Here is a 15,823-nt window from a genome sequence, read left to right as displayed (position 1 = left end):
AAATCAACTTATTAGCTTCCACATACAACTGTGAACATGCAGTACTTACCTTTTTTTTTGCCTAGCTTAATTCACTTAACATAATGATCTTGGTTCTGGGGTCTCTTCTAGAAGGATATTGACCTGTCTCTGCCTCATAACTTAATTACCTCCACAACCCCCCTCTCCCAACACTATCATATTGGGGTTAGGTTTCAGCCATGTGAATAGGGGAACAAGGAGCATAAACATTCAGACCATAGCAGGAGATCTTAATATGAACTTCAGTTTGTTCATCATCTATCTCATTTCCATGATAGGCATATTCTACAAAGTTGCTTCAAATGCTGAACTGGTGGATACTGAAGCATACTCCTAAGAGGAAAAGCAGGACTAAGTTCCTGTGAGCCTATGGTCACAACATTTATATCAACTGATCAATATGTAACCTTGTCTTATATGTGTTTCCACTTAAACACACCTTGTTTAATATATATTATTGATTTTTTTAACATTGAATTCATGTTCAACAGGGTGTCAGTTCACATCTGAACAAAACTTACCTGGCACGTGTATTTTTTTTATTTATATGACAGCAGAATGCATTAAAATTCTTATTACACATATAGAGCACAATTTTTCATATCTTTGGTTGTATATAAAGTATATTTACACCAGTTTGTGTCTTCATACCTGTACTTTGGATAATAACAATCATCACATTCCACCATCATTAATAACCTCATGCCCCCTCCATTCCCCTCCAACCCCTCTGCCCTATCTAGAATTCATCTATTCCTCTCATGCTCCCTCTCCCTATCTCACTATGAATCAGCCTCCTTATATCAAAGAAAACATTCAGCATTTGTTTTGGGGGGGATTGGCTAACTTCACTGAGCATTATCTTCTCTAACTCCATCCATTTACCTGCAAATGCCATGATTTTATTCTCTTTTATTGCTGAGTAATATTCCATTGTGTATATATGCCACATTTTGTTTTATCCACTCATCTGTTGAAGGGCATCTATATTGATTCCACAGTTTAGCTATTGTGAATTGTGCTGCTATAAACATTGATGTGGCTGTGTCCCTGTAGAATGCTGTTTTTAAGTCCTTTGGGTATAGACCGAGGAGAGGGATAGCTGGGTCAAATGGTGCTTCCATTCCCAGTTTTTCAAGAAATCTCCATATTGCTTTTCATATTAGCTGTACCAATTTGCAGTCCCACCAGCAGTGTATGAGAGTACCTTTTCCCCCCTCATCCTCACTAATACTTATTGTTGTTTGTATACATAATAGCTGCCATTCTGACTGGAGTGAGATGAAATTGTATAGTGGTTATGATTTGCATTTCTTTAATTGCTAGTGATGATGAACATTTTTTCATATATTTGTTGATTGATTGTATATCATCTTCTGAGAAGTGTCTGTTCAGGTCTTTGGCCCATTTATTGATTAGGTTATTATTTTTTTTTTGGTGCTTTTTGAGTTCTTTATATACCCTAGAGATTAGTGCTCAATCTGATGTGTGAGGGGTATAGATTTACTCCCAAGATATAGGCTCTCTATTCACCTCACAGATTGTTTCTTTTGCTGAGAAGAAACCAGAGACCCTACGTCTAATAGAAGAAAAAGTAGGCCCTAATCTCCATCGTGTGGGATTAGTCCATAACTTCCTTAATAAGAGTCCTGTGGCAGAAGAATTAAAATCAAGAATCAATAAATGGGCTGGCACATGTATTTTAAGGCACTTCACAGCCTTCTTATGCTTTGTAACACTAGATGGCACTTCAGTACCACCTTTGGGGGCCATTTTAAACAGCAAGGTCACCAAAATAAAGCACAAAAATGCAAAATGTGACACTAAGTAGACTACTTGAAAAGGATAGTTGTTTATAGTGTGAAATAAGGTAGAGCAACAATAAAATTTTTTTAAAAAATTAAAAAATAAAAATAAAAAAAGAAGTAAGGTAGAGCATCCCTGTCTGCCCTCAGATGAGAACACGAGCAACAGATGAATAAAAATTTTACTCACATGCCTTGAGTATGGATTCTGGAATTGCAAATAAATTTAAGTTAGTACACAAATTGCAAATACAGACTGCAAATAATGAGGATTGGCTGTACTTGGGTTCATTTTTTTTGAATTCTATGAAAGCCCTCTATGCCATACCCAGAATGTTGATGGCCCACATACTAATACCTACTGGGCGGAGTCCTCTGTTTTTGATGCAGCATCCTTCTGATTTTTCCTGTCAGACCCAGTAGTGCCTTAACAAAACAATGGTGATTAATCCTCCATGTTGAATTTAGAGCCTCTTCTAGTGAACTTTGTAAAGATTGATTCCCTAAATCAAATCAAGACAGATCTTTAAGCATTTAAATACTGAAATGATTTTTTTTTTTTTTTTTGTCCATGTCACCTATTGCCTTCCTAGTTCAGCCTTGGCCAGGGCTATCTCCTCTGTGTGTAATATTCTCCCCCATAGCTGCATGGCTCCCACCCTGTTCTTTGGGTCTCTATTCAAATTTTTTCTCTGAAGAGGCAGCTCTATAAAACAGCAGCCCACTCACCTGTTCCTCATTCCTCTCATCCTTTTTTTTTTTTAACCCCATCACTCTCACCATATGTCGCTCCCCATTAAAATATAAGTCCTTGGGAATGGGAATTTTTTTATACCCATGGCTGTGTTCCTTCCCACTGAGAACACTGCCTGGCTCAGGGAGAGCAGCTGTTCACCATTGTGTGAATAAACATGCCATTATTTTTGACTTATAATTCCCAGAAGATGAACAAAGGACAAACATGACCTCTCAGAAGAGCTTCCAGCAACTGACCATGGAGAAGGAGCAGGCCCTGGCTGACCTCAACTCTGTGGAGCGATCCCTTTCTGATCTCTTCAGGAGATATGAGAACCTGAAAGGTGTACTGGAAGGGTTCAAGAAGGTATTGAGTGTGTCCTTTTCTGTCCCTCTCCTGGCTAGTACTGGATCATCACACACATAATGCAAGGGGTAAAAAGCCTTTTAAAAGGGGCTCCGCCTTGTATCTTCTATTCCAGTAAAACCGTGTTTTTTCTACTTTTTCATTTCTATAATCAGGCAGCTGGCCCACAGGGTGGTGTCTCTTGATTATTTTTACTGAATCAAGCCAGTGAAGCCTAGATACAGCCAGAGTGGGGCATAGAGTACAAGATCTCAGGATACATCTAGAAACGTTCTTTTTAATTATTCACCTTTTCAATGTTAGTAAGTGTAGAAGGGATTCCATATCATTGAAAAAAATCTTAAGTGGCATATTTTAGAAAACATTAAATGTAATAATTTGGTTGAATAGTATTAATAAGACACATTAAAGCAGTGAAATTCTTTTGTTTTCTTTTTTTAATGCTGCTGAGGTGGAACCTAGAATCTCATACATGCTAGGCAAGAGCTGTACTGCTGAGCCACACCTTCAGCCTTTGAAATTCTTTATTTTTCTATTAAATTAAAAATGAAACTAGCCAATATGTCTAATGTAGAAATCAAATCTCTATTCAGTTTTGAATAAGTGCCTCCCTAAAGGAGGTATATTGGTATGACTGAACCTTACTGTATGATGTTGAAAATTAATACATAAAGAAATTATGTTATAAAAATATATAGAATTTTTAAGTGAGATTTGTATGTGCCTATTTCAGATTACCATACATATTAAAGTCATCTGAGTTAATTAGGTTTTTCCATTTTTTTTACATACGACTCTGATATATGTTATATTACTAGTTGAAGAAAAATGAAATGACTTGTTTATTTTTAATTTGCACTATGGAACAGAATGAAGAAGCCTTGAAAAAATGTGCTCAGGATTACTTAGCCAGAGTTAAACAAGAGGAACAGCGGTATCAGGCCCTGAAAATCCATGCAGAAGAAAAACTAGACAAGTAAGAGCTTGTAAATTTGAATTTTACTTTTCATAATGTTATGAGGATATTGACAGAGGCAGAAACTTCATTTTATCTAAAAATTAATATATACTTGTACATTTTGCTAAATGTATTCTTAAGTGTAAGAAAACAAGTTCACTGTTTTGCAACCTCAGGGTGTGTGTGTGTATATCTGTGTGTGTGAGAGACAGATTTCAATTTTTGAACCATATTCTTTACATGGTTAAAACATTAAGAAACATAAAAAGGTATACAGCATCACCCTCCCATTCCTTGCCCCCCTTACACTAGGTTCCTACCTCTTTTCCCCTCAAATAATCAGTAGAGTTTCTGTTTCTCCTTCTAGATATGCTTTTTTCCCTCCTTTTTTAGATGATAGCATACTTCCTTTTTTTGTGTAGTAATAGTTTTGAAAATCTTTCCCGGTCTAATCTGTTCATGAGGAGCTTCCATGTGGTATTCCACTGTTGGAATGTATCATTTACATTCTCTCCTGTTGGACATCCAGGTTAATTAGAATCTTTTGCTGCAACAAACAGTGCTGTAGTAGGTAACCCTGTAGATTATCCTTTTACATGCATTTAAGTTATCTTTATGATATATGTAATAGAAAAAGAATTCTTGAACCAAAAAATAATGAATGTATAATTATGGTAGTTATTTTCAAATGACCTCATAAAATTTATACCCATTTATACCCCTGTACAATTCTTAGGAGCATTTGTTTTCCCTACAGCTCTGTTAGCAGATCAACTTATTGATTTTATGCAAATCTAATAGATGAAAATGGTATTTCATTGTAGGTTTTTGTGGTTTTGGGCAAGTAAGCAACATAACTTTTATTTTATTACATGTAGTTTTGATTTGCATTTGTCTTAGTGAAGAAACTAAATATATTTTAGCACTTACCTATTCAAATATTTACTGTGTATGACTATTCTTTGCCTATTTTTCCATTGTCAGTTTATATGTTTTATACATTAGGGACACCAGCCCTTTGTAATGTGAATTGTGAATAATTTTTCAAGGTTATCATGTATTTTTTGGCCCTGTTTATGGTGTTTCTGATATGCAGAATGTTTCATTTTTAGTACTGGGTATTGAACACAGGGCCTCATGTAGGCCAGACAAGCAAGACACTATTTCAAAATAAATTTTTTTTAAAAAAGGTTCCCTTTTTATTTTATTAATAAGGTTGCTTCCTTGAGGTTTGTGTCTCATAAACATTAATGGCTAGTATTCTCATTTGTTTAGCTCTGATGATCTCTGGAGTGACCTGTCCACTTTTATATTGGGTTTTAAAAAAATTAAGATTATTGTAGAAACTGTTACATAATTCTTTTCTCATGAAATACAAATTTTAAAGAACGCCATGGCCTTCAAAAATGATTCTATCATTGGAGTGTCTCATGGGAATTTCCCTAGCAATTGTATATAAAATGAATTTTTATTAATTAAAATTAAATTATGTAGGTCTCTGATTCTTGTCTTTTTGCTGATCATACAATCTGTTCCTTTGAGTCTGTCTGCTGGAGGTCAATGGTTATTCTCCTGACTCTTTAGCTGTGCCCTGGCTAACATGTGCTTTCTTTCTCTTTATTCCACAAACAAAACTCCACAAACAGAGCCAACGAAGAGATTGCTCAGGTTCGCACAAAGGCAAAGGCTGAAAGCGCAGCTCTGCACGCTGGACTCCGGAAAGAGCAGATGAAGGTGGAATCCCTGGAAAGAGCCCTGCAGCAGAAGGTATGACAAGGGGTTGGGTCAAGACAACCATGCGGGTGCCTGGTCCTCCTCCTCTACAGTGGCTCACATTGGTCCTTGGTGTGCTTTGTGCACCATGATCCTGGGTGAAAGTGACCTGGCCTTTATACTCAGATACTTCAACTCAGATCCTTTGTGAACTGATTCTTGGGGAGACAGACAAGTCACACCATTAACCTTCCAGTTATATTATATGCGAATCATCCACAGGCAGGGTGCAGAAAGGAATTTGGAATTTGCATTTTAACTGAAGTCCAGTGATCAAACACTTTTAGTAGGGATCACGAGGCTTACCTTTCATTCATTCTGTTTTCTTTTTATGCAATACATGAAGCCATCTTCCCCTTCACTTGCTTTAGATCACTGGTTCTCAATTAGGGGTAATTTTGCCCTCCAGGGGACATTAGGCAATGTCTGGAGACTAATTGGCTGTCATGACTGGGAGATGCTACTAGCATCTAGTGAGTAGAAGCCCAAAATGTTGTCAGATATCCTACAGTGCACATCCGCCCCCATCCATAGATTTACCCAGGCCAAAACACAAGTCCTGCTGATGCAGAGAAACCCTTTTGTAAATAAATGGAAACCAGTAGTAGCAATCCTTATATCGCACTTCCCAGCAATTTTTGTTTCTTTTTTATGTCTCCAGCATTTTACTTAATACATCTCCACTTACACACTTGTACCTGTACAGTCCATTTAGCTAGAACATGGGGTCTGAGGGCCCCTCATGTTCCCTGGGATACTCTGATGCCAGAATCCCAACTCCTAGAGAAGCTGATGGATTGAGTGAGACTCAAATGTTTGTGTTGCTGAAAAGTACCTCACACAGTTCCTATGAAAACAAGAAATTTGGGAACTGAGTTGTTTACAAACAGGCTTCAGAGGACTGGTGACTACCCACCTCACCCTCTACTCAGTTAAGCCCAGTACTATGAGTACATGCACATTTACAGGGGAGAAGGATTAGCATTTTCCTTTCTTCACAAGATCTCTAATATAGAAAAGTAAAGAATCACTGAATTAGGTTGTCTAGGTAGGATCTAGCCAGTCCTGGGACTATCTAGCTATAATTCCCTTTATCTTAGAACACAAAGTGGCCTGCTTATAATCATATCGTCTGTCTTTTAGAACCAAGAAATTGAAGAACTGACAAAAATCTGTGACGAGCTGATTGCAAAGCTGGGAAAGACTGACTGAGATTCCTCTCTTCACGTAGCAGATCTGCACTCCAATGCTTCTGTCATGACCACAAGTATCTTGCCTTATCTAGGAATAATGGTACCTTTGCAGAGAAAAAAAAATTAAAAAAAAAAAAAAAAAAGCACAGACCCACCGCTGCCTGTCCCGCTTAGTTGCCAGTACAGCAGCCCTGGAAGGAGCCCTGGAGGTTAGCCCAGTCAGGAAGGAGTGTGATCTGCCAGTGCTGGAGTCCTTTGCAGCTCCCCAGCATCAGGTTCAGTTAGGGAGGCTGCAGAGCCTGGGTTTGTGATTTCTCTGTCTTAGTTGGTCTTAAAGTCATCTTTCCTTCTCCCAAGTTTATAATTTGTGATTTTGTGGCTACCATTTGGGGTTATCTCCTCTACTACCTGTCTGATATTTTTATGATCTTATAATCTTTTAATTTTCAGTATCACTGGTTTTATTGAAGGAGATGATCTGGCCTTTTGTTATTTCCAGTTTATAAACAAGAAGGGGCTTTGAGTATCCTTGTTATATACATTATCCTTCACACATCTCTATCTATACATGCTGCTGCTTTTTCCCTACAGCACATAGAAGAACATATATCTATAAATGTAAAACCCTGTTTTGAAACAGCCCTGTTTCCAAATGCTAACTTACAAATTTGGGTATCAAGTACAGTGACACATGCCTGTACTCCAGCTACTCAGGAGGCTGAGACTAGAGGGTCAGTTGAGCCCAGAAGCACTGTCTTCTCCTGACCCCCCCCCCCCCGAAAAAAGAAAAGGAAAGAAAGAAACTGGGGGGCATCCAAGATGTGAAGGACGTAGACATGAGTTTCACATCTAGGGAAGACTTTCTGCCATGCTGTTTCATTGCCTTGGTATTTAGACACCCCTGCATATTGATAAGGACAGCCCTTTGGCACTGAGTCCTTCTACTGAAAGTGGTGTCTGCTTTCTGCATGAACATCGGTGCAGAAATCCCTCAAAGCTGGGGTTTGTGAAATCTGCCCTGGAGTCATTTAGCCTTCTGCTTCCTTTTGTTGATGCAAAACCAACATCTCACCTTTGTCATCTCTGAAATATGCAAAGAAAAATCTATTTGTGAAAGCTTAGATGGTCTTATTTAAAAAGTAACTATAGCCCTGTTACCAATTACAAGGCAAAGGAACAGTAATCTCTTTGTCTTTACAAGTGTGGTACATTGTTTTTTGGATATTTAAAAAAGAAAAAATCCTTTCAAACTTAAGATAGAATTTTTAACAAAGCAGGCAGTAAAAATAATGTGTGACCCATTCCAAAAATTAGCACATATGTTTGAACAAAACAGTCTGAACACTAGGGAAGGAGGTGCAGGGAGAAGGTCTATACAGACAAAACCAAGTTCCTCCAGCTATTGCTGGACACAGTTCAGAGTGGTGGGACGTTAACCCCAAAATGGAAATTTCCCACGAATCCCCTTTCACTTAATAGGCAAAAAACAAACCCATGCAAGTGTTATAAAGCACTCTTTTGTCTTAATCTTACACCCTGAAAGTGGTGATATGCACTATGTTCAGTACATGTCCGTTTTCCTACTTCTCTTGTAAAACTGTTGCATGAGCCAGCTTCAACAATGAATTGTGCCTCGTGGAGAACCTCTATAGATCTTAAAAAAAAAAAAAAAGTGTTTCTTTAGCAGTGTATTGCTCATGTGGGTGCAATCTTTAGCCCCAGGGAAGTTGATAATGTCTTTTAAAACCAGAGTCATGTTTTACCAATATGCATTTATCATAATTGGTGCTTAGGCTATATTTCAAAGCCTATTGTCTTAACATTTTGTACAAAAAAAAAAACCACAACAAAACAAAACAAATTATTTGTGGTTGGAGAAGTGGCTTGACAATCATTTGGGCTTTGAAAGTAGTGACTGTGGTTTAATGTAAATGCTGTACCAGGAGTCACAGTATTGGGTACAAGTGTCTCCAGTGGTATGACCACTTTTTTCTCTAGTCCTCTACTACGAGGGGAGTTGATTTTGCATTTTGCAGAAAGAAACAGTGCAAACCCTTTACTGCTGTGTTTTGCTGACATTCATGTTTACTTGTTTTAAATTGATCTGTTTTAAGTATGAAAAGCTTATAGTAGTCTCCATTATAAATCCATAGTCATTTTTTTTCTTTTTAAAATATTTTTGCAGTGCTGGGGATTGAACCCAGAGCCTCACATATCCTAGGCAAGTGCCCTACTGCCAAGCTACATTCCCAGCCCTATAATCATCTGTTTAAGCTATTATGTATTTTAAAAGCACACTCTGCTGTGTTAAAACAGAGGTAACGACAGTCCTTCCCTAGCACACTAGTAGAAAAAAAATCTTGAAAACTAGACCCCAGTGAATGAAGGTGCTGCATGAAAGAGCCCTTGCTAAGTAATATTTGTCACTGACCTCAGTCATGACCATTACAAGGAAATGGCTGCCATTCTATAATAGATGGATACTCTCAAACAAGACTCAAAATATATCATTACAACTGGCAGATGAAGAGAATATACTAGACAGAGTGAAGTATATTTATTTTTCTTTAAACATAAGCCAAAAATTAAAAAAAAAAAGCGTTTAGAACTCTGGAGAGTAAGAATATACTCTAGAATTTGCTTCGGCATGTATGAGGACCAAATTACTTGTTAGACAGTCAATTTTAAAAACCGGGTTATGAAAGCGAAAGTGGGAAATGGAAGTTAGCTTCTGGCTTAGGTTTGGGAATATTAAGTGATCTTGCTGAGACTGAATCCAGAGCCATTTCTTCAGTTTCTGACTTTGCCAAAGTGTAGATGACTTTTATCTAGCAGTATTTTGAAAGAAAACGGACTGAACGGTTTACTATGTAGTGTAGATAGTTGGTCACATCAGACCTCCCGGGATTTACTCTAGTTAGGTGAGCTACTTGAAGCCGGTGATTTACTTAAACCTTTTTTGTTCTGTAAAACTGCTCTGGAAATATTGAGAGGCCCCGTGTTCTCACATGGTTTCTAGCTTCTTCAGATGCAGCCCAAATTAGGAAGTGCAGAAGCATATGACAGTGAAAAACAGGATTCAGCAGACTTCTAGAAGTTATGGGATCTGAGGGGAGATTCGCCTGTAGTTCTGGAGAATAGCTCAAGTTAAATCTTCTTTCCAGCCAATGGCCCTTCCTACTTATCCACACTTGGCACAACCCCCCGGCACATACTTAGATATCTTTTAAATAGCCCTGAATTAGTTCTAATTATAAATAGGGAGAATAAACTGCCCCAAATGTTCTTAAACTGACTGAGCAGCCAAGTTAAAGCACTCACCCTCAGAAAAGGTAAAAAAAAATATGGCAGCTCTGTGCCTCATGAAGGGGTTGGGGGATTTTTGTTTGTTTGTTTGTGTGTGTGTGTATTTGCTTGCTTAAGGTTTGTTTTTTTTTTTTTAAGAATAAGCATTGGTACACTGGGTTGGAAGTGACTCAGCATATCCTTTTTTATTGTAGTAAGCATTCTGAAGCACCCCCTTTTTACTTCCTTTTGGTTTTTCATTACAGTTGGTAGCCATCTCATTAACTGTTTATGACTGTTGTCTCCTTGTGGTTGTATAACTGTGTGAGCTTGCTCACAGACTTTTTTATCCTGTTTTTAGGAAGAGAGAAACCAGGTCTTGAAAGATTAAAATGACTTAAGCAAGGGATTTTAAAATAAAGCTGTATATATTCTGAAGAATTTTAAAAGCTAACAAATTATTATTTGCTTATTGAAGAACAAATATAGTCTGGGAATCCCAGAATGTCAAGCCAAAGCTTAGTCTAAAAAGTCATCTTTCAAAGATTTTAATAAAGAATTTTTTGAGGAGACCTCTGTCCAAAATGGTTTGACTGGCCTCTAGATTCCAGTTATTTTTTTTTAAATATTGTACTGGCTGGGGATGAGCTCAGTGGTAGAGTGCTTGCCTACTAACTTTAGTGGTAGAGTTCCAGCCCCAGCCCTGGGGGCAGGGGTGGAGGAGAACAAATTGCCTCTCAATCCTTGAGTCTCCTATACAGGAAAAGTGAAAGAGTTGATATAATAGACTCTTTTCTCCAAGGATCTCCTCTAGAAGGTCATATATCCAGCAGCATTCTCCAGTGAAGACCCACTCCCCAGCACCAAACTTGAATCTGGAGACTAAAGATTGCACTTTCGTAGTTTTTTGTCCAAATGCAATCCCATTTCTGTGCCTCTTAGCATGCAGTTAGATTTGGACAAACAAGATTCCTAAGGAATGACTTTATTAACTGTAATATGGTTACAGCTATTATATAAATATATATATATATATATTCTGGTTATAGTTCTAATATGGAGATATTGTGTGTGATGCTGGCCTGTGGCAGTCTGTATAATGCTTCAACTTGTACAGAGGAGGCCAGGCTTGAAGCTGAGGTGTGGCCTGAACCTTCCCTGTGTCGACTTTTTACTTTCCAACTGTCAGGATGCCACTTTCTCCCTCCCTCTGCCTTTTAGTGGTATCTGGAATATACTCCAAAGAGTATTTCCTAGTCACATCATTAATTGATACTCTATATTTATGAATAACTTTCAAATGGACATAAAAAATTTGAACTCTGAAGCCACGCCCAGTACAGATACAGGGCAGTGTGTAGGTTACCACACCCGCAGCCTCAGCCTCAGCCTGGGTCCTTCCCAGCTACTGGGACAGGATCCAGGCTTTTTTTAAACCTCAGAGGTAGCAGTAAACTTTTTAGTATTGCTGTTAGCAAGTGTGTGTTTGCCAATAGATATCCATTGTACTAATGTGCCAACAAGTAAATGTTTATTGCACATCTGCTTCCACTGTGTCCCCATGGGCTCCCCAAAGAGTGTGAGGGGCCCCTCACCTGCAAGGGTGAGTGCTGCATTGACTACTGCTATCAGGATTGTGTTGTGTGGAATAATCATCTGCATAAATTTTATATACATAGTAATTTCCCTTTTTATATGTCAGGTAAATATTTGTAAAAGTTATACTCACACAAATGAAATTATTATAATGATTACTAATATATTTTTTCCATGTTTCATTGCCTGAATAAAAACTGTTTATCACTGTTAGATCTGGGTGTGTGTGTGGTGGTGTTGTTTCTAGTTATAATTCATTTTATCCCCAAGTGTGAAAATTTACAGCAGCTTTGCTTATTTTTATGAGTTCCATATTTCAGTCTAAAAATAGGAAAGATGACATTTTTCCCTACACTCACTTTTGAGGTTTTATGCATTTGGCTGAGTGTGTAATTAAAAACAAAACAAACTTTGGGATTCAGACCTTGCCATGTAAATATCCATGACTTTGCATCTGTGCAAACAGTTTTTAGCTGGGTGGGTGATTCTTGTTTTTGCTTCAAGACTGTCTTACTCTGAGTATTTTTCAAGTCCTAAGAAGCTAAGTCATCTTAAGCTTGCTGACTTGTTGAAGGGCACAGGATGAGCCAGAGCTGTGTCGACATTACAGCCCACAGAAAATAGTTGAAGTTTTTTTGTTTCTTCTAGGTTAATACCAGGAAAAACTTTTTAAATACTAGCCAGGCCAACTCCCCTCAAGGGGAGCAGACAGGAAATTTCATGGGTTGTATTACTGGAAAAGATAGAGTCAAAGCTCCATTTTAAGACTAGGTAAGGATCCCCTAAGGAAAGAAGAGCCCTATCACAATCTTACCATTTGACCATCCTAAGACATTGCAGTCAATAAAGTTCCTCAAAGGAATGTTTCACTTCAGTGTGTTCCTGAACTGCAAAGAGAACCCTATAAAAATCACAGGAATAATCTCCTTTTCTGAGAATTATTGAGAAAAATAAGATGGAACTTATCCTCTACTCTTCTAAAAGAGCTTTATTCTTGCATAACTTAAGACCACCAGTGTTTTTTTTGTTTTGTTTTGTTTTGTTTTGTTTTTAGTGGTACTGGGAGTGAACTCGGGGCCTTGCCCATGGCAGGTAAGTGCACTACCACTGACCTACATCTACCCAGGCCTTTTTATTTTGAGGCAAGTTCTTGTTAAGTTGCTGAGGGTCTCACTGAGTTGCCCAGGTTGATCTCAAACTTAATCCTCCTGCCTCAGTCTTCTGAGTAGCTGGGATTACAGGTACACACCACCAAGTCCAACACACCAATGTTTTTTTGGCTTTTTTTTTTTGTGTGTGTGTGTGTGGGGGGGGGTTATTTGTTTTTTCCACACAGGATCATCTTAGCTATCAATTTTCTCTTTTTTTTCCAGATCTGCTAGAGACGGAAGCCAGGGTCTAAGACATGTTCAGCAAGTGCTCTACACTGAGTTACATCCCCGGTGGCCACATTTTTATGAAACTATGACAGCAAATACCAGAAGTCATTGCACAAGTTAAGGATAAATATTGTTTGTGAGATTAGCTTCAGATACAAATTTATGGGTAGTTAGGTCATGATAAAAACGTTTCTCATGGGGCTGGGATTGTGGCTCAGCGGTAGAGCGCTTGTCTAGCATGTGTGAGGCCCTGGGTTCGATCCCCAGCACCACATAAAAATAAATCAACAAAATAAAAGTATTATATCCAACTACTTCTAAAAAAACATAAATATTTTTTTTAAAGTTTCTCATTATGGCAAAGTAGGCAAAATATGAAAAAAACACATAGGCAATTTAAGTTCATTCACAGTAGCAACTGCAATCCAGAGAGAGGAGTGATACGACCAAGGCTGTATGTTACCAAACCCTGTGGTTTTTATTCAAAATAGGCTAAATACTAATAGACACTTATTCTTTTTTTTAAGCTCTTGAAATCCAAGTCCTCCCAGGTTTGTATGGATTTATATCATTTTGTAAGTTTCTAGGCATATAAGAACCAATCAATCCCAAATGTGGTTTAACTATATTTGTTCACCAAATACTGCTGCATTTGCAGTTTAAAATGAAACATGAAAAAAAAAATCACTTTTTCATGTTTGATTGAAACTTCATTTAAATATAAATGATATGCTAATTAAAACTATTTTTTTCCCAAAAGAAAGCCATTCCTTGTCTACATTTCTTAACTCAGTCATTATGTGTTATTTTACCTAAGGTGTATTCCTAAAGGTGGGAACAGTGGTGCTTCTGATCTACGAGATAAGTCTAACCCCCAGTATGGGACAAGAAGGCATGGAATTGTTCAGACAGTGCTGAACATGTCTAGAAGGGAAAACTTAACAGAAAGGATGTTCACAAGGGGTAAATACTAGGCTATTGTGAACAACACAGATTGGGTTCTACCTAGGATCAGACCACAGCTTCTCAGTTACTTATCTCCAAGGGCTTCAGTTTTTTAAAATTCTGGCCTAATAGTTTGTACCTCAGACGATGATTGTGAAGACTCCAGCAGGAACGTTAGCATAGTGCCTGGCCCTCAGGTCCTCGGTAAACAATTATCACCATCTAAAACCTAGAGTCTAAGAAATTTTCAGAGGCTGGATGGTAGAGTCTATGCCTAGCATGTGAGAAACCCTGGTTTCATCCCCAGCACCTCATAATAAATAAAATAAATTCTAATGATGGCTTCCTTGTAAAGCTGAATGATTTTATTGGTTTTCTTCGGCATACCAAAATTACAAAGCTTTGGAAATTTAAAGTTACCTAACTTTGTTCTTTTATCTGTGAGTAGCAAGAAGGGAAGGAATTGAAAATTAACTGAGGATAAGAAGAGGTCCCAGGGCTGGGGTTGTGCTCAGTGGTAGAGCACTCGCCTAGCACATGCGAGGCCCTGGATTCGATCCTCAGCACCACATAAAAATAAAATATTGAAAATATTGTGTCCAACTACAATTTAAATAAATAAATAAAAGAGGAGGTCCCAAAGTTGGGGCAATTGAGTTATAACGTGGGAAATGGAAATTCCTGTTTGTGTGTTACCACCTACCTCAAGACTGCCCAGGCCTATGCCAGCTATAAAATACCAGATTTCTATTATCTCTTTTTCTTTTGCCAAAATGTACAATTCTTTGAAGTTCTATTCCTATGAAAACAAATGTTCAAGAACAGATATACCTCAGCTAACAGAAATTTATTTTTTATCCAATTTAAATGAAAGGGTAACTGATATTTGAGTTTTGTGTGCGCCAAGTTTCCTAACAAGTATGGCACATCACCTATTCCATGTAAGTAGGATTGTTTTTTTAACTGATGGGGGAAATGAGGCTAACACACTTATAACATCAGTTGGCTAGGAAAGTGGCACTAGCATTTGAACTCAGATTTCTCTGATTTCAATTCCCATTCTCCTTAAGACCGCTCTCTGGAATATAGTAGCTAACAATACAGAGGACTTCTTATTCACTAAGTGAATTGTCTTGCCCTTTCTTCATCTCATGCAGGAATAATTCAATGGATAGCAGAGAAGACTTTGCCTGATCATATCACCAAAGTTCAGAAGTATGAAAATATGAACCCTAGTCAAAACTGCATAATCAATTGCAATTCTGAAGCAGCAGTGTTCAGGGAAAAGAAACTCCAACTCTCCTTTTTTTCAGGGAGCCCTGTCTGATGGGAAGAGCTTTGCATAGAAGTTTGAGACGTGGATTGTGGTCCTAGTTTTTGTCAGCTGCATGGGATTTGGGGTTGAGAACACCAGAGGAAACCTTCCTGCAATTTTATGATTTTACAAGTTCCCCTCTATGTGTGTGTGCCAGACAAAAGATTCCCCAATTTCTTCCATTTAAAGTCATTAAAATACCTGCTTGGGATGTGTCGACAATAGTGGGTTTCTCATAGCTGGCCAGTGTGCAGAAATTTTCCCCATGTTTGCTTTGGCTACAGCATTCAGAAAGGTGAAGTCACCAGCCCACAACACAATAAGAGAAAAAGCCTGGGCTCAAATCCCAAATCAACATCCAAGACTCTGCTCTCGTTTTCTCTGGAAGCCTGCTCCTCTCTGGACCACAGTTTTTGTCCCCTAGATGAAGAAATTGGCTATGTTCTTGAAG

The 15,823-nt window shown here is 38.0% G+C and overlaps 1 protein-coding gene across 13 annotated transcripts in view; it reads left to right on the top strand.

Annotated features, from left to right (window-relative positions):
• Positions 1–15,823, top strand: part of Tacc1 (transforming acidic coiled-coil containing protein 1) — a 160,599-nt gene that overhangs the window by 103,227 nt on the left and 41,549 nt on the right. For 12 of the 13 annotated variants that reach the window (XM_058585422.1, XM_058585418.1, XM_058585419.1 and 9 more), the window contains 4 exons: positions 2,768–2,928; positions 3,798–3,904; positions 5,533–5,653; positions 6,803–11,946. In XM_058585422.1, coding sequence (XP_058441405.1) covers positions 2,768–2,928; positions 3,798–3,904; positions 5,533–5,653; positions 6,803–6,871 — 458 coding nt within the window. In that variant the 3' untranslated portion in view covers positions 6,872–11,946. Of the gene's footprint in view, positions 1–2,767; positions 2,929–3,797; positions 3,905–5,532; positions 5,654–6,802; positions 11,947–15,823 lie in introns of those variants that run through there. The other variant, XR_009228570.1, reaches the window with a different exon arrangement.

The sequence above is a fragment of the Marmota monax genome, unplaced genomic scaffold (genome assembly GCF_021218885.2).
Source record: "Marmota monax isolate L192 unplaced genomic scaffold, Marmota_monax_Labrador192_F-V1.1 WCK01_AAM20220418_F8-fsc00224, whole genome shotgun sequence".
Lineage (NCBI taxonomy): Eukaryota > Metazoa > Chordata > Mammalia > Rodentia > Sciuridae > Marmota > Marmota monax.
Note: the sequence above shows the minus strand (reverse complement) of the source record. Positions and strands in the feature narration are given on the sequence as shown.